Source organism: Ptiloglossa arizonensis, chromosome 10, assembly GCF_051014685.1.
Source record: "Ptiloglossa arizonensis isolate GNS036 chromosome 10, iyPtiAriz1_principal, whole genome shotgun sequence".
In the NCBI taxonomy this organism is placed as follows: Eukaryota; Metazoa; Arthropoda; class Insecta; order Hymenoptera; family Colletidae; genus Ptiloglossa; species Ptiloglossa arizonensis.
The window spans coordinates 16970860-16989992 of record NC_135057.1 but is presented as its reverse complement, the minus strand read 5'-3'; the positions used below and the strand labels follow the sequence as shown (position 1 = coordinate 16989992).

Below are 19133 nucleotides of genomic sequence, written 5' to 3'. Positions count from 1 at the left end.
TGGATTGGTTCGCGCGTAAATAAAACCGCGAAAAAACGAGTACGATGGTTTTATCACCGAGCAAACGCTTTATTGGCGAGAACTTTAACCGCGAAATACACAATTGCGGACTCCGTGATAAAATACGATATTCCGTTGTTTTTGCACGACTCTCGATTATAAAGTACAATGTTTTCAAACGTTACGAGCAGGTATCTCACGGGCAGCGAAGAAAAAACTCCCCGAAAAAAAGCACCGGACCGATCGGGTATGAAATAAAAACGATCGACGTCCGGAAGAAGCGTTTTACGTTCGGTGACGGAATTCTTTTTTCTATTCGTATTGGAACGGTGAATCGATAAATTGCGCGTAAACGGCGGTTTCGCATCGTCGCTATTTATACCTCTCGTCGTTTGCGTTTTCGGCGAGTCGTCTCGAGATCGTTCTCGCGTAAAGTGATCGATTGGTCGCGAGTGATCGTCGACGGCGGACATCTCAACGATCGCAACGATCGCAACGATCGCAACGATCGCAACGATCGCAACGAGACCGAGTAAACGAATCGCGTTCGAACGTATACATCCGGTAGGACGTACGATATCGCGCTTCGAGTCGCTTGGCGTCGAGGGTTCAGTGTTCCGCGAACTGTACCGCGGAACGATTCAACGGTTGGCTCGCGAATTCGTAAAATTCTGTCTCGAAAGTTTCGCGGGACGAGAAGTCGGGGTATATTCGTCCTCGATGCGATCCAACGTCGTAAAGTCTCCTCGACGTTCGATCTTTCGTTCGGGGATTCGGGATCGGGTAGCGAGTTTGTTTCGCGTTCGGTTCGGATCCATCCAATTGCGATCGCTCGAACGCGCACGCTTTCGCCTCGATTCGCTTTCTTTCGGTGGACCGTTTGCCCGATAACGCGATCGAGAATCGTTAGAAAATGGCACGTCCGAGCCAATTTGTCTCCCGTATTCCTTTTTTGTCCGTGGAGAGGGAATAAATTTAAACGCTCGTCTCCCAGAGTTCTATTAAACGGTGCTTAATAGAGTAATTGCTCCGTCGAAGGATAATTGCGAATGAAAAATGTCCTCGTTGCGAGGTATCGCTTAGCTGTATGCGTAATGCGCGATAATTAATTCTGGGTTATCGTTCGGCTGAATTGCCGATGCAACGATGTCTCTCGTCGAACAGCGCGACGCGTTCGCGCACGATAAACGCGTATCCCGATGCGATTTTTCCTCTCGAAAAATTCGCTCGGAGAGGACCCGCTCGGACCGAGCAACCTTCTCGTAAGATTTCGTCGCGCTTGTTTTCCCGAGATCCAGAATGCAGAGTGTTCGACGAAGAGAGCGTCTCGTAACGATAGAAATTATTTACGATGCGAAAGCAAACGGAAATCGCCGGACCGGGCGTTTCTCTCGTTATCTCGGTAAACACTCCCGTACGATTAACGTCGAATCGACCAGCCGACGTGACATTTTCTGGAAAATGCCCGACGAAGCGCGACAACGAATATAGTACGTATCGCGGAAACGTTACCGCGTCGATTTGAATACGTATCGCGAGAACTTTGTATCGGATCGAAGTTCTTTCTCTGTAAGGTGATACCGAGCTTCGACGAATCTCTTTGTCGTTGATACCAACGAACGATTTCTACGTTTTCCGAGTCTTCGCGTTCGGTTAACCCGACAGGTACTTGAACAAAAAATTCGGACACGTGGGGATAGAAGATTTTGACGTTCAACCAGCGAGACGTACGATCAGCGAAAACGATAGAATCGCGTCTATTCTAGACGCTTGAGAAACGTCATCGCGTCGCATCGTTTTCGGATCGGTACTGCTCACGATAGCGATTGATCGACGAACCTGAAGATGGCAGAACATTTAATCGTTGGCAAAATCCCAAGGCTCCCTTTTCTTCTCTATTGCGCGATCGCTCTTCCGCAGGAAGCAACGCATCGTCTTTTCTCATTCCTTCGTTACACTCTGAGCAGCAACACCGGTTGTCGCGTAGCCGAAAAACCGTGAGTAACCATCTACCGTGTCGTGTTCCAAACGCGAAAGAACAAAGGTGGATTCGCGTGGTTCGAGTCGCGTAAACGACGCCGTAATCGTCCGCGTAGCTTTCCTACGATCGACAACTTTTCAATATTTCACTCCGTTATCGACTCGACATTGTCGCTTCTCGTTTTTCTCTTTTCGCTTTTCTCTCTTCGCGTCGTTGTTGAAATTCGCGATACTTTGGCAATCGATCATTCGTAAAAGTCGCGCGGAAGATTTCGAAAAGTCGAACGGAGATTGAAAAATCCAGCTCGAATCCATCTCCTTGTTTCGTTCGTCTCCCGAGACCAACGAAATCGTAGCAATCGCGATCTTCCGATTACCTTTGGAAGCTGAACGTTATCGTCGTTTGAACAGGTGTACGTTAACGTTCGAATTTGAAATTTATTCCTCGTACCGTTATCGTCGGACGATTTTATCTCGCGTGTCTGGATGCGCGCTGTATCGGGCAAACCTCCGCCGAAAAGGATTCCGTTTTGATCCCCGCAACGACACCGAGTTACGCGAAATCGGTCGACGAATTTCGTCGCGCAGCTGTCGACCGTGCAATAATTGACGCGCCTCTCGTCGGCACGCGATGTCGATATCTGTTTATTTCGCTCGCGCGGTTTTGCTAATTACGCGTCGACACGCGCGGCTCTGCCAATTACAATTCGAAATATAGTTCGGTCCACCCCGACGTCTTGCAAATTCGACGCGACGATCGCCGCGGGAGTCGAGACGCGATCGACGTTACGAAACTCGATTAAATTGCTTCATAATTCTTGCAATTATGCTTACTTGTAATTTTCTTTGCCTGCGATTCCTGGAAAATGGAACTGTGAACATCCTGATCCATCGAATGCCGAAGCGATTACACCGAACGAACGTGTAAATATTATATTTAGCGTCGCATACTCGAATACGGAAGCAAAACGGTGTTTGTTATCGGGTCCACCGAAAGGAGATTCGGCCGATCGAACGATTCGGAGCGACGCGCGAACCATCGAGACGCATCGATATTCAAAGAGTTTTCGAATCGTATCCTCCACCTCGAGGAAAATACCTGAATCGACATTTTTTCGAATCGTAACACCGATGCAACGAAACGTCGACGCGATAAGTATACGTACGCGTGTTTTCGATAATGGAGCGAGAAATAAAATACAACAGTACCCGTCTATAAGTATACAAACGACGCGACGCGACGCGACGCGACGCGACACGACACGACGCGTTGCTGTGTTACAAATTCCAATCATACTCGGAACAACGATCGAGCAATTTTACGTTCCAAGTATCGAAACGATAAAAGCAACAAATACGCGCGTATATTTACAAATTGTACGCAGAACGATACGATACGATTCATTATCGATTCCAATCGAAATTATCCATTTATCGTTAACAAATACCGTAACGCGGGAACGATCGTAGAAAAGATATCTCTCGTAACGCGAGGTTTTGCAGATTTCGTTTGTTTTTCGTTCTTTGTTTGCTACCGTCAGTATATTTACGCGCGTTCGAACAAACATTTTTCTTATTTTAGCCCTTGACGTTATATCAACGCGCGATATAGAATATTATTATATATATATTTCGCACTAACTAGCTCATCGAGCGATCATCGTTTCGTTGCGTTTCCAATCGATTGACAAATTAATCGCGATGAAACCGGATCGTTATCGGGCAATCGTAAATTACGTTTGTAACTTAATCTCCAATGGGTGAACGAGAGGTCGGTTTAACGTTGCGCGGATTGAATTTTTCTCGAGATAGAATCGGACCGTGACTCTCTTTTTTTTCGAGAAGAACGTCCATTACGTCCACCTGTAACGGAAATTTGGGAGGAACGTTTCGTTAGCGCGGTAACGCGACTTTGGGGACAACGATCGCGAAGACGGAGCAGCCTGCGTCCGTTTCCGTCTTCGGTGATCCTCTATTAACGATAATTTATCATCGATTTTACTTACCACTTACCTTTTAAAAGCGGGGCATTAGTTTCGAGTGCGGGAGATCAAACGATTTGCTCGAAACCGGGTCCCGTAATCGGTATTTAATTACCGATCTGTCGTTATTAGAATCGCGAGCATCGATCGTCGGCGTTATCGAGGGCCAACAGTCGAGACGAAGATACTCGGCGGATGATTGTGCCGAGAGAGGGGCGCGGTCACGCACACATTCGAGCAAAGAACAATTCGTGTCCGTTATATAACGAATTATCGAGGGCCTATATTACAGGTGTTTCTTTGAGAAAAGACCATTTTAACAAAGTGCGCGCTCCTTGCCGGTAAGTGGGTCTTACTCTTACTTGTTCCTCGCTGCTCGCGAGATTCGAAAATCCGCCGGTGTCCGTTTCGTCGTTTCTCCGTTTTTCGCAACGCGCTCGACCCGAGCGAATCGAAGATCACCGCGGTGTCATTATCGACGATTATCGACGATTATCGACGATTATGACGACCGGCGGAGCATTTTATTTCTACCGGCGAGAGGTGGGGAGGAACGACCAACGGCTAAGGTTTATCGATCCCTGTACAATTCGCTCGTCGAGTACCTTGCATTTGACGAAAAATCGGCTCGTTTTCTCACCGACGCGATAACGATTTCGATTTTAGGATAGCGTTCGTGGCTCGGAATTTTCGCACTCTCCGCGTTTCTCCTCGGACGAAAAAGAGACGACGCGGAGATCTTCCGTTCGCGATATTTTTAGATCTCGGTTTCGTTTTTACCTCGACGCGGTAGTTTGGACGGACAGTGGGAATCGAATCGTAAACGTTGAAAATAAATGTATATCGGATAGTATTTCTCCAAATAACGCGTACGTAGAAACAGAATCTTGTATCCGTCGTTGACGCGATAACTCTCCTGGCGGACGTCTTCGACCGAACGGAAGAATCGAAAAACGAATCGGTCCGCGCGTAAACGTGGCCGTCGCTCGAATCGAAACGAACAAAAGAGCCAGAAAATTCAACTTCATCGGAATTTTTTCAGGCCCAGGCGCTAATCGAGACTCGAATCGGGCGAGAATATCGTTCGGAACCCGGTTTCGTTTCGTCGCGCGAATCTCGAACGATACGGGAGATCGCGACGACGAAACAGATCATCGATGTTCCCGCATAGGGTAAACGCGAAGAATAAACAATGTCCGTAAATTTCTCAATAGGCAATATTTTTTGTCGCTAGTTTGAGGTAACGGTATCTCGTTGTTATCTCGTCGCGTAGTTCCCGATAACGTAACAATTTCCGAAGGAAGACGATCGAGGATCCACGTTCCTGGTTCGTCGCGTCAGCGCGACGATTTCCCATTCTCCTGACGCGATCGATCACTTTCGTAGCCTCTTATTTCTTAATTAAGGTCATCGAGGAACGGCGCGGTGCCGTTCACTTTTTCAGTTCTCCCGCGTGTCCATTGAGCTCGGTTCCCTGGAAATTTTCGAGGTGGAAAATTTCCCTCCCACCGATGTACTCCGGGTCCTGCCCACTTGGTCTCGAGATTACTCTTAACCCCGCGCTAGAAACTCGCCGAACGGTATGCTCGATAATTCGCCGCGCTTCGGGCGTCTCGTTGTCGGATGCGTCTCGGAACGCGCGATAAGAGCAGCGTAACGAAAACAAATTATTGAAAATTCGTATCCGGTATTCGTACACTTTCCTCCGAATCGGACAGCGACGATTCACGCGAACAACGCCGTTCGCCGCTTTGCGGAGTAATTACGCGCGTACGCTTCGAGCGAATCGTCCCGTAGACGTCGTTACTCGAGACAACGAGGAAATACGAATTTTCCCGTGGTAATCGGCGCACGGTGATTAACGAACGAACCATCGGATCCCAACCAGACTCGTTATCGCGTTCGTTTCCATTGTTCCGATTCGTGTTTACTTTTTTCGTAGTTTCCCGAATGGTGCGCAGTCTCGCGGATTTTCCGTGCGAGAAGCGATGCGATCGCGATTGGAAGTCGACTAAGGCCGAAAGAACGTCAACGCGAGCGTTACGTTTTCAAAATATCTATAGGAATTCCCGTCTGCGAGCGAATTTAGCGTTATCTTCCCGAACCGCGTCGAAATTTTACCGTTCGCGTCTACTCGTTCGAAACGATTCGTACGGCAGCTCTTTATCGCGGACCCGAGATAAATTTCGCGACCAAATATTCCATCCACGTAGGTATCTTACTTCCGAATGCTTTTCGAACGCTGCTCTTTTCGTCTTATCGGCCGACGAAATTCTTTCGGCGTCCGATAGCGATCGCCACGAATAAGGTAATCTCGAAGGCCGATCGACCGTTCGACCGATCGAGATATTAGCGAAACCCTTTTTTCGAATATTCCTTTTCGATGTTTTGCCCTCGGGCTACCTTCGACGGGTGAATTGGAGCTCGGGTCGGGTCGGGTCGTTGAAAAATTTCCGTCGATGCGAGCTTCGGTGTCCGATAGGAATTGGAGTACGCGTTAGGTACCAGGAAGCAGCTTTTTCCATTCTCGGTTTCCGTAACCGTAGTTACACGTGAACGCTGATTTTTCCTTCCGACCGAACAGTTCCCTCCCGATCGATCGCCTCTCGTCGAATAGAAATTTCACAAGAGGACACGAAAATCGACGTTGCGTTAGTTGGTCGGTTCGTTTCGAGAAACGGGAATGCGAATCAACGACGTTGCGAGTCCGTTCAGTGGAAACGTAATGTTTGTTTACACGTACGAGTACTCGAACGGAAGATTAGGGGGAAAAAAGAGAATAAAAAACCAAATACACGATGTATAATCCTTTCGACGAGAGGTAAATACGAGTCCACTGTAAGTTGTATTATCTATAAGTAGCGCGACGCAAGGCCGAGCGTTCGGACGTCGAACGAACCGAAAGAACCGCGTCGATAAATGTTCGAGAGCGCGTTGCTCGAGTACCGGCCAGCGATTCGGAAATCTCTTTCGAGTCACGTTCTTTCCCAAACCGCTTTCGTGGAATCGAAAACGAGATCTAGCCGAAGAAGATTTCGTTTCGGCAACGATTCTTCCGATTGGCCCGTTACAATCGGCCGGTGCTCTTCGCTCTCGAACCGAAAGGGGAACTCCCGACGCGCGATGATTTCTAAAAGGAAAAAACTTCTCGACTTGAAATTCCTCCTTCTGGTGGGTCGGTCGCGTATCTCTTTTCAACGACGCAACCTTCGGTAATTCCCGGATTCGAAAAGTCAATTAACTCCTTCCGTTTCGATCGTTCGAATCTAGGTGACCGATCCGATCGCGATAACGTAACGACTGGCTTTTTATTCCCCGTCTATCTATTACGTGTACGTTTGCGTAGTTTCTCGAGCGAAACCGTTTCGACGAATTCGAAGCGAGTCGACTTCGAACCATCGAATTTACGAAGGTGCAACCACGAGAACAAGAAAGGGGAATGTTCGTACGGTGACGATCGGACAACATCGATACAATCTTTCATCGTACGGCTCTTCGGGAGGCATACGCGATAGATCGATCGCAATAACGGCCTGGAATACCGGGAAAAACCTAACCTTCGATCCAGATACCGTTCCTACGGATATAAAATAGATTGCGCGCGAAGGAAATATTGGACAGGCGTCGTTATCGTACGACGCGAGAAACGAAGAAACTTTCGTTACTTCCGTTTTATCGTAACGCGTGGTTCGTTTCCGTCGCAGGGAGTCCAACTTTTTCCGCTCTCGTAATCGGCTCGCGATTCTTTCAGAATCTGTTCGTCGATCTCGTCGTCGAGGCTCGTTTAGCAGATCCTGGCTCGGACGCGACGATATCATCGATCGTTCGAATAATCCGTTCAAACAGGTTACATACCGATGATAAATTACCGGGTAATTGGAGACTGGTCGAACGAGGAATTAACATCGTCGAGTTTATGGATACATACGTATATATATATACGTATACGTGTATTATGTACGCCCTACCGACAAGTCTCGGCAGTGAATTCCAAAAGTGCGTTACTCGTTAGGGAAAAAAGAGAGTCTTTCGGTTCTTCGACCCTCGTCGTTTCGTATTTTCTTTCAGTTTTCCTTTCCTTCGGCCTTTGAACGCGTTTCGCTCCATCGATATTCGTTATCGACGTATCGCGATAAAGAAGAAAGCAGATGGAAGCACCTTACGAAGCACCGTTCCGAGTCACTCGTCGAGCACGTTCTTGAAATTATTTTGAAAGATCGCGCGATAAATTAACCACTCGAACGTATCAACGCCGAGAGATCGAAGAAGCCCGTCGCGCTAAAATTCAAGTGTGTAGCTGGCTACGCGATGTATCGCGCCTCGTTGGGAAAAGGGACGAATCATCGAGCGCGCTTCGTACTTTTTTTCAATTATACGCGTTACGATTTTCCACGTTGAGCGCGTTATCGATTTTCCTTCTCGGTGCGCTACAATAAGAACAAGCGGGAAGAAAATTTATTCCGATTCGTATCGGCGTTCCACATCGCGGCAAATGGATTCATAGAGAACGGCCCTGATATCAATTCCTTTCTCGACGACCTCGGGTTTCAAGCGCGAACAACTATTCGGGGGAAATTCTTCCGCTCCCACTGGAATACAAAATGTTCCCGATCGGGTCCTACGCGCCGAATTTAGGGATAAAAAAGAGATCGGGATTAAACGGAGCGAAGCGACTCGAGATGGACGCGATAGACGCGATAAACGCGATAAACGCGATAGAAGCGATAAAAGCGCAACGATCTCCGCGAACGATAAAATCGATCGCGCATCGACGAAGGAACATCTCGCACCCTATTACCGTCGGCAACCCTAGAACGCAGAACTTTCCGCTAGGGCACTGCGGATTGATCGACCTTGACCCTTGTACTCGCGGCTATCCCCGACAACCGCTCGAATTACTTTTCTTCGTTGCATCGGAATTCTCGAGTTTCGCGCGCTCTTCGTGTACGCGCGAAGCACGTAATTCGTAATCGGAGATGAAAAATGAGTTTCTCGGTAAAAATCATCTCACGTGCCGATACGGTGACAAGTTAGCGGTTACAAGAGGAAAAGGAACGAATCGAAACGCGGCGCAGTATTTAACGATGAAAATGTAACGAAGTACGTATCGCGCGCGAACCGATCGATCTACCTTGTTCCTCGATTGTTTTCGGTGTGGTTCGTTTCTTCGGCGAGCACGTTGAACCCGTTTGCTACGATCGCTTGCGAACGAAATAACGAAATAACGAAATAACGAAATAACGAAAGAAGACGTCCCGTTTCCCGGGCCTAGATGGATCGAGGTGGTGGGCGATCGGCGATCGACGGGTTCAACCCCGTCGGTGGTCGTCGTATCGAGGATCTCGGGGCGACCTTGACACGATCGTTCGCCGGTTGGTTGCAGGGTCGAGTACACGGTCGTTGCATTTTCCACGGGCAGTTCCCGCACGCTGATCGAGACGAGCTACGAATCGGCCGGTCGAAGGAGGAAGGAGGAAAGAGAGGTCAGCCGTTTATCGAGCGAGCAACAGAGAAAGAGAGGGAGAAATGGCCCCCACCCACGGTCGCAAGGAAATAGAGGGGCGTTCGTATAAAGAGTATGCCTACAGCCCTGTACCAGCGAGTTCCTCTTCAGCTGTGTACGATTCACCCACCCTCGTTTCGAGCAAGTATCAGGAACTGAACGGTGTCCACGACGAGTATCCCTACGAGATGACGGAAAAGGGCTCGACGTTGCTTCAATACATCGCGGCGAGCGCAGGTAAGTGCCCGCGAAGCGATCCCGCACCGTTTCGGGGGTTGCCGGTTTACCCCGAGCTGCGCGAACCCTCGCGTCGCATCGCCGCGGCGGGGACTATCACCGCCTCGCGGCCTCGATCGCCGAGGGCCAACTTTCATCCTTCCGTGGAACTTTTCGAGCGGATAACGACCAACTCCCGACCACCGCTAGATACCGGAGTCGATGTACACGTGGAATTTGAATATTTTCGGTACAGCGGCCGAGAGAGAGAGAGAGAGAGAGCGAGAGAGCCATAACGTAGCTCTTCCTCCTTCCCTCGCCGCGAAGGAAAGGTAAGGGTCGCTCTTCGCGACGAACACGGTCGGTTAAAAAAAAAAAAAAAAAAAAGAAAAAAGGAAAAAAACTAAACGACGACGTCGTTCTCCTTCATCGAAGTCACGTGTAACGCCGAGTGTAGTCTAGATAAACACGATCCGCGATGAATTAGGAATCTCTAGCGCGCAACGTCGGATTCGTCTTTCCCAAGACGTAAGCCGGTGGACAAAACTCGTGCTATTAATCTCGTGCGTCACATTGGCAACAATTAAACGATACGCTATTTAACAACGAGCTTTGCTTCTTCGATTCGACTTACTCTTTCAAGTACGCGCATTAGTTGGTTCGTTAACGGGACGAAGCTGCGATACGAACATTATCGTCGGTTCGGCCGAATGCGCACCGATTCGGTACAAAAGTCGGCGTTACGATGAAACTCGTTCGCCAGGTTACGAACAATTCTTGGTACCGATATGCGCCGTACGATCGTTATGCGCGAATCTCGAGACAGACTTTGACCCAAAGATACATACGTACGTGTATGGCGCGCAAAAATGGTTGCCCGACCGTTAACGCAAACGTAAATCGTTTCGAGGCATCGACGAAACTCTTGTCCTTTATCGCGCTCGCGAACGAGACTGCATCCGCGTTAGAAAGGAATCCGCGGGATCGTTTTCGTCTTCGCGAAAAGAATCGCCTCGTTCGTTGGTCGATTCGTTTTCAAGAGTATCCCGCGCCTCGTTGTTGTCGCTGACCGCGCATCGCAGCTGGAATTGGCGAAGGAAATTGTTCGCGAAAAAGTCGGAAATTCGTGGGCGACGACGGGCGTTGCTGCGACGCGATTAGAGGTCGACGATATCGTACGATGTACGTGCAAGAAATTCTTATCGTTCGAGTTCGGTTCGACGGTTAAATTCTAATTATCGGACTTGTATTGTTCTTGAATTTTCGAAACAGCGTCGATCGTCCCGCAGGATTTCGAACGCGACGGCGAAAACGATCGCGAAAAGTCGGTCTCGTTTCGCCCGGTCGTTGCATTCCGTGGCTGCGTTTAAATATAGAGATAGAGAGATCTATAAATGCAACGGAGAGCGTGTAATGAACTTGGTGAACTCGACATTGGCTCGAGCGTCACGGCAACGATCGCGTCTGCTCGAATTTTTCGACGAAAAGAGATCGCGGACGGGTCAACGAGGAGAAAAATTGCGAAAAAGTTCACCGAAAATAACGCGTTTATCTTTTGTTCGTGATGTTAGCGACAATACGACGGCCGCGAACGAAAGAAAAGGAAAATAAACGAAATCCGTATCGAGGAAAATCGGCGCCGGAAGGCAAACGGGTAACAAGATTCGAGGTGAATTTTCCTCGCGAAAATAAAGAGCGTTTAAATTCGCGAACAACGATCCTAATGATCGATTCTTCGTTTCTTTGTCACGGTTACGAGGCTAATAGGAATCGCGAGCCGATCGCGATCGGCTCGCCGGCTGAGATTCAATTCGGTTGAGCGCCGGTTACGAATCGTTTAATATTCACCGCATTCGAGGACGCGTCGCCTCGTTCTCTTTGCGATTATTGCTCGCGCGTAAATCTTCCGTCCTCCGCACGTTCGTCGATCGTTGACGTTCTCGATCCGCACACGCTCCTCGACGCGAGTTTGGTCACACTCCGCGACGAAGGACGCGCGATGAATCGTTGAACGTTGTTAGCTCGGAGTTTCGGCGAGCGAAAGCGATAAGGGCGAAATTGAACGATCGTGGTCGCCTTTCGAGCGAACGAGTGTATTCGAACCATATTCGAACCAGATTCCCGGTTCCGTTGAACGATCGAACGATCGAACGATCGTTTCGTAGGCGAAAAATTCGGGTCCCGGGTGCACGGTTGCTCGAAAGCGTGAAAACGATATCGTTCCGCGTCCTTATCGCTCCATCGACGCCTAGGAGCTCGAAAACGAGACGCGCGTCCTTCGTTTTGACGAAGTCGTTAAATTTCGTCTTTGAAACGAAGACGAAGTGGTCGTTAAAGCGACTTTACGGCAACGCGTCGTCCCGCGATTCGCCGCGATTTGCATTTCCGCCGCTCGAAGACTACTATATGTTTCTCGAATCTCGGCTCCGGTTGATTCGCTTCGACTGTTTACGTTCGCGAGAGTGGCAACGCAACGGTACAAATTGGAGCGACCGGTCGATCGTTGATTCCATTTGCAACGAAACGAGTCCGAAACCGAATCGCGCCACGAATCGAGTACGCGGTGCCGAAGATTGTCCTTGGACGAAAAACACTGTCAACGTTATCGAGTTGGCGACGATGCACCGCGTCCTCGATCCTCGAACGTCGATCGGCTTCGACGAATTCTTTTCCGAAATTCTCGCAACTATTGTACAAACATTGTGGGATTACGCGAATGGCGTTGCAGCGAGGTTTGCGATTGTCGTTTCGTCACCGGTTTTATCTTATCCGCGATACGGGTGGACAATTTTTCAGCGTGCCGGGCATTTTCGCGATCGGTTTTGTAATCGAACGCGTTCGACGCTAATGCACCGATAAATGCGGATTAATCGCCAAGAAGTGGCGAGCGATAAAAAGAGGCGATAGATCGATTTTCAGGATATCGTTCGATCGAAATCGAGGGACGGGAGGCGTTGCAGGTGGGAGGAGGGGAGCATCTAACGCGAGCTTATTGCGCGACCGATGGGATCGTTACGGTGCGTTGGTAAACGTAAACCGGTAGCTACTCGTATTTCGGCCGCAACCTTTTCTCGCGCGTCCGATCGAAATTATTTATCAAGGAGTTTTCCAAGGAGACTCGAGAAGTCGCGGGACGATCGTTTTCGTACGCGACAACGCGTACGAAGATAAATATTTTTCGTTCGGAATTCGCGGTCGAAAACGCGACCGAAAGATATTTCGTAACGGGGCAACGCAATCGGGCCACTGGTGTTTCCGATTCGCGTTTGTTCATTGTTTGCACAATTCGTGCGATTTTGACGAAAATATTCCAGAATCCCTCGTTTCGAACGAACGTAAATCGGAAGATAACCGGTTGAACTCGGAGCTCGTAAACGCGAAATTTCGTTACCAACGCTTTTCTTTGCCGCGTTTAGAAATCGTGCTACCGTTTCGTCGTAATCTTTTCGTTTCTATCGAGACCGATAGTGCGATCGTTTTTTCTTCGCGTAATCGTTTTCGATCCAATTCCACAACGCGTCGCTCCGTCGCGTCGCGTCGCGTCGCGTCGCATCGAGGGAGGCGATTTTTAGCCGCGATTCTTCCTCGGGACGATTTTTTCTCGAGAAAACGTTTCTTTCCGAGATAAATCGTAGCTATTCGATCGATTGGATAGCTAATTGTTATCGCGTCGATCGAGTGGCTCGATCGAGATCGAGATCGAGATCGAAATCGACATCGTGATTGCGGTTGCGGTCACGGTTGCGATTGCCACCGGTCTTACTCCTTTGTTCGCGATCGCGTCGCTGGACGTCTATCCTTTCCCGCGAATTTTACCAGTTTCGAATCTCCGGTGTTACGATCGCCGCTCCGCGCTAGAGTAACTGGCAAAGTTGCGAATTCAACGAGGATAATAAGATCGCCGGAAAGAAAAGTAGCGCGAACCGATAAATCGGAAAAAGTTGCCGCTTATCTCGAGGAGAACCCGGATCGTCGTAACATCTCGTCCGATATTGGATCGGACTGCTGTCGTGATCGTTTTCCTTTAAACAAGGCTACGAAAACAAAAATATTTACGTTCACCGACAACAGAGGAAAGGGAATCGTCGCGTATTTAAATCCTCGGGAAGAAATCGGATATCGGTCGCGATAAATCTATCCAATGATTTCGTGTTTACGTTTTAATCTGGTTCCGATAAAGCTAGCCGCCCACCGGTCGTGTAATCGCGCAATTACGAAGCGACGCGTCGCGTCGCGTCGCGTCGCGTCGCGTCGCGCCGCCGTAATCGCTTTTTCGTGCGTACAGCTGCGATAAGAATCGTAGCCGCATCGATTCGCGTTATATTTTGTTTCCTGTCGCGTAACGAGAACGACGGGGGTGCGATGGATCCCGACTGGCTCGTCCGATTGGCTCAATCGTTCATCACCGGTTCCAAAATGATTTGTCCGGGGGCAATGGAAACGATTCACGCGACGCGTTATCGGACCAACGGTCCGGACGAACGTAAGATTTATTTTCCAATTGCTCGTGCAGCGCGGAGGAATACAAAATATTTTGTAAACAGAGATTCGGCGTTATCTCCGCGCGTCGAACGTACGTTGTTCGAACGAAGATGGAAGCGATCGACGAATCTGAACTCATCGATAAGAGCATTCTTAAAACGATAATGGAATCGGTGAACGATTTCTATGCGGAAATTTCCTATCGACGATAGCGGCTCCTCCCATAGATCCGTTCCTTCCCCCGTCGCGTCGTTCCTTTCGGTTGTTCGGTAAACTTGCCACCACGTGTCGCGAGATCTCTATCGTTCGGTGAAAACTGTTCCCCGGTATCGGGAAAAAGTCTCCTCGAAATCTTACGATTCGCGTCGCGAGCCCGGAAATCGATTTACGGCCGATGCGCGGATCGGGTCGCAATATCAACGTCGAGAAAGATAACGATTTCAATTGCTCGCGACGTACGGTTATTTACCGTAATCCGAACGTTTACGGAGGTGTCGTACGTACGTAAGAAAAACCGATATCCGAGTTGATATACGCGCGCGCTTGGATTTATCGCGTTGCGACGAAAGATTTATAGGAACAGCTGGCGGACGTTTGTCTCGCTCGGTCGCGTCCGTACGCATCTTCGGTTCCTGGGACAGAGGAGAAAAGTAATCGGTGGAAGGTGGATCGATCGTTCGGATTCGAAAACTTTCGAACGGAATCTCGTAGGTAGAGTTGGTCGATGCTCGCGGTGTGTTTACCGCGACGATGCGACGGTAGAACGCGACGACGTACACATGTATATTCTTTCGTCGTGAACGAGCGCACGCGATTATTTTTATTTTCGTTCCGGTGCCGCACGCGATAGAACGATATAAGAGAGCAATCTCGCCGGGATTACGTAAACCCGGTATTACTCGTTAGATGGAACGTGACGCGTCGATCGCGTAATTTCCTCGGGACGAGCCTCTTGGCGGTACGAGCACGATTCGAAACGCGATGCACGATTTTAACGAACGGCTCTCTCTCTCTCTCTTTTTTTCACGTGGACGTAGCGAGATCCTTGAGTCTCGTCTCCGAAATTGGCGATCGCGCAAAACTGTCTCGCGCGCGGAAACGCTTTCGATTCGTACCTTGAATCGCGTTTCGTCCGAGAATACTAAAAACGCTTCATCGCGACGATGCTTTTAAACGTTAATGTTTCGCGCGCGCGCGCAACGCGCGTCTTAGTGGTCGGCGTTTCTACGCCAGCCGACCTTTCGGACAATTCGTCTTATCCGTTTTATCCGTGGTCGTTTCCGTTTCGTAATTTTCGCAACCGGACGACGCGACGTCGGCAGCGTCTCTTCGAAACGTTGGAGCCGAACTGCGAATTACACGGACAATCCGGATCCTCTTCGTCCGCGCGATCATCGCGCAATTAACTCTTGCGCAACGCGAGGAACTTTATTTCGCGTTCGAGTTATTAAAGCGCGAAGTTTTCCAAAGAGAGAGAAAGAGAGAGAAAAGTAAATCCGATGACGACAAAGTCGCGCTATTTCAGCGAACCTGTGCACGTTGGCGGCCGGCGCTATGCTAGGATGGACGAGTCCGGTGCTATCGAAGCTGAGCAGTACTCTGGAGGACAACCCGCTGGGTAAATTGATCACGTCGAACGAAAACTCTTGGATCGGTTCCCTGGTGGCGGTGGGAGCGATGTTCGGCAGCTTCGCTGCCGGATCGATGGCGGAAAGGTATCGGGATTGTTTCGCGGTTCGATGTTTCGGTATTTGGATATTTGGATATTTGGATGTTTCGATGGTCGGTTAACGAGGATTTCACCGGCGACAGGTGGGGAAGAAAACGGACGTTACTGGCATCCGTGTTGCCGTTCCTGATCGGCTGGGCCTTGATCGCCTCGGCCACGTTCGTGATGCAATTGTACGCGGCTCGAGTGATCCTCGGGTTCGCCATGGCTTTCGCGTTCACGGTTGTTCCCATGTATTGCGGCGAGATCGCCGAGGTAAAGATCGCAACGGCCGTTTCCTCGTTATTCCGCGGCGACTATCGATTCGCGACTAACGCGTACGCGTTTCTCTATCGTACAGACGTCGGTCAGGGGAGCCCTGGGATCCTTCCTGCAGCTGTTCATCGTCGTCGGATTGCTGTACTCGTACGCGATCGGGCCGAACGTCTCCTACACGGTGTTCTGGATACTCTGCGCGATTCTGCCGGTGCTGTTTTTCGGCTGCTTCGTGACGATGCCGGAGTCCCCGTACTTTCTGCTGAAGATCGGCAAAAGAGAGGAAGCGGTCGCCGCGTTGGCCAGACTGCGAGGCAAGTCCGCGGCCAGCGTGCAAAAGGAAACGGACGAGATGCAGGTAACTAGTCGCCGTTCGAGGTGAATTCGCGGCGAATTCGAGGCTCGAAATTGGAATTCCGTTTCGTTTAGGCGGCCGTCGAGGAGGCATTCAGGACCGAGGCCACCTTGAGCGACCTGTTCAACACGAAGGCGAACTTCAAGGCTTTGATCTACACGTGTCTCCTCGCCGCGTTCCAGCAGTTCAGCGGCATAAACTTCGTCCTGTTTTACATGCAGAAGATCTTCACCAGCGCGGGCACGAGTTTGTCGAGCGCGAACGCGACCATCATCGTCGGCATCGTTCAGATGTTGGCTTCTTGCGTTACGCCCGTGGTGGTCGACAGACTCGGCAGGAGGATGCTGCTGATTTTCTCCGGTATCGGTGAAATCGTGACACTGGTAAGAAAGATCTCTCGACCGGGTTTTCAATCACGATCGATCTCGAGAGCGTTATTCGTCGGGTTTACCGCGACGAGCCGCGAGTTGTTTTTCCACGCGGAAGAAAAAAATATCGTTGGAAAGTTTGTCGGGCGATTCGCGAACCGGAACGCGTCGGACGACGACGCGATGGTCGTCGTCGTGGTCTCTGTCGCGTGCGCGGCGAGAGCACGGTAACGAAAACGAAGACGGACGTATCGCTCGTAGCACGGAGGAACGCGGTCGATCGGCGATCGAACGACGCGGCTGGAAACGACGGCCACCGTCGTTCGAAACTCGTTACGATGCATCGAGATCGGCGCGCGGAGAGTTTCACGACTTTGAGAACGCGGTTCTCGCGGCCTCGATCCACCGTCCGATGCGCAAGTTTCGCGGGTATTGCGAAACGACCGGGAACAAATCGATCGCGGCCTTGCAGCGCCTATTCAAATCGATTTATGTAATCGCGCGTTCGCGTTCGCGTTCGCGTTCGCGCGCGGATGTATTCCCGATGCACCGAGCCGCGCATTCCATCGGGGCAAATACGCTCGCGAGCGTTCCGAGGTCTTTCGGTGTTTCGACCTTGGCCGATTTTTGTTCGTTTCGGCGACGAGAGGAAGTCGATTCTTCGACGGGAAATTGCCGGAGTTTGCCCTCGAGGACGAAGCGGACGGTGGAACGTAGAAACGGTCGAAAGATTTCGCGGGCATCGCGGACGTCGAAGCGTAACTCGGCGCGTTCTCGTTTTCGTTTGCGCACGGTTGCGCGATGAAAATTTCCGTAAACACGGATATTTGGATCGCGCGGCCGCGCGGAAATCGACAACGAGTCGGCGCACCTGGAACGGTGAGGTCGCGCGTAATTGTCCGTCGCGGATTGTTGCGCCGATCCGCGGTGGCCGCGACCGCGAGCGCGGCCGCGACCGCGACCGCGATCAATGTCGACGTCTCGTTGCGCGACTCGAAGAATCCTCCGCGATTTAGCGGACAGCTGAAACGAACAGCGAGGAGAAAAAGTGAACGATTCGTTTCAGGGTGCACTCGGTATCTACTTCTATCTGCACGACGCTCTCAAGTCGGACGTGAGCAGCATCTCGGTCCTTCCGATCGTCGCTCTGGTGATCTACATCTCGACGTACAGCGTGGGCTGGGGACCTCTGCCGTGGTCGGTGATGGGCGAGATGTTCGCGTCGAACGTGAAATCGAAGGCCTCGGGGATCACCGTGTGCGTGTGCTGGCTGCTCGCCTTTTTCATCACCAAGTTCTCGAGCAATCTCTCCGAAGCGTGCGGTAACTACACTCTCTATTGGGTGTTCGCGGTGTTCTGCGCGATCAGCGTCATGTTCACCATTCTGGTGCTACCCGAGACGAAGGGCAAGAGTCTGCAAGAGATCCAGGACGAGCTGAACGGAGTCAGGCCCTCGATGTCCTCGATGAGCGGCTCGAGAAAAATGTGAAAGCAGTATTACCACGGGACGTTTTGGTTCCATTTCTGAACGAACGGTGTCTTCGTTACTGCCAAAGATCGTGATCGAGATTCTCGATCCCCGTTTCCCGTTTCCGGGACTCGAGGCGAACGAAAGTTCGACGACGCTCACGATTTTACCTTTAAGCGTACATATTTCTAATCGCGCGTATTTATTTTTCGACGAGTCTCGGCCGTTCGACGTTCAACTCCGTACGGAGGAGATTTCGCGCGAGAACGAGTTCCTCCGCGACGCACCGGTTACGATCGCTTCTCCGTCTTTTCCACGATCCACGATCGAAGGGGGAAAAAAATCGATCGTTCGATCGAGACGACGTTACGAAATCGGACGACTAGTTTGCGTAAACCGACGGACGAGCGAATCCCGCGATACGGTCGATCCGGACGCGGAACGAGGTAAGTAGCGACCGAGGACCTTGCGATCGCTGCGATCCGGAAAGATTTTAGGAACAACGGTTACTTTTTCCCAATTTTCCTCCTCGCGCAGCCGGAGACGCGCTTCCGTCGCGGTTCGAGATCGCTGTTCCTCGAAATTTTAGCCTCTTATCGTTTTCTTCCCCCTCCCCCGAAATCGGCGAGAATCGAAACGTACGAGGTCGTCGAAAACGCTGCGATATCCTCGAACGGAAGAAAGTGTCCTCTTCGGTTCGAGCCCGACTCGTTTTCCAAAGGTTCGGAGCGTTTCGACTCTGTACACTTTCTCGAGACTTTTCTTCGCACGATTCGAACCGAACGCGTCGCGCGG

The 19133-nt window shown here is 50.5% G+C and overlaps 1 protein-coding gene across 1 annotated transcript; it reads left to right on the top strand.

Moving 5' to 3' along the window:
• The first annotated feature begins 9356 nt into the window (after positions 1-9356).
• On the top strand, positions 9357-19126 carry LOC143152490 (facilitated trehalose transporter Tret1-2 homolog). The gene is made up of 6 exons (XM_076322717.1): positions 9357-9702; positions 15689-15878; positions 15976-16147; positions 16233-16505; positions 16577-16885; positions 17937-19126. Exons 1-6 carry the CDS (start codon positions 9489-9491, stop codon positions 18357-18359), a joined length of 1581 nt encoding a protein of 526 aa, XP_076178832.1. The 5' UTR covers positions 9357-9488; the 3' UTR covers positions 18360-19126.
• Positions 19127-19133: the final 7 nt, after the last annotated feature.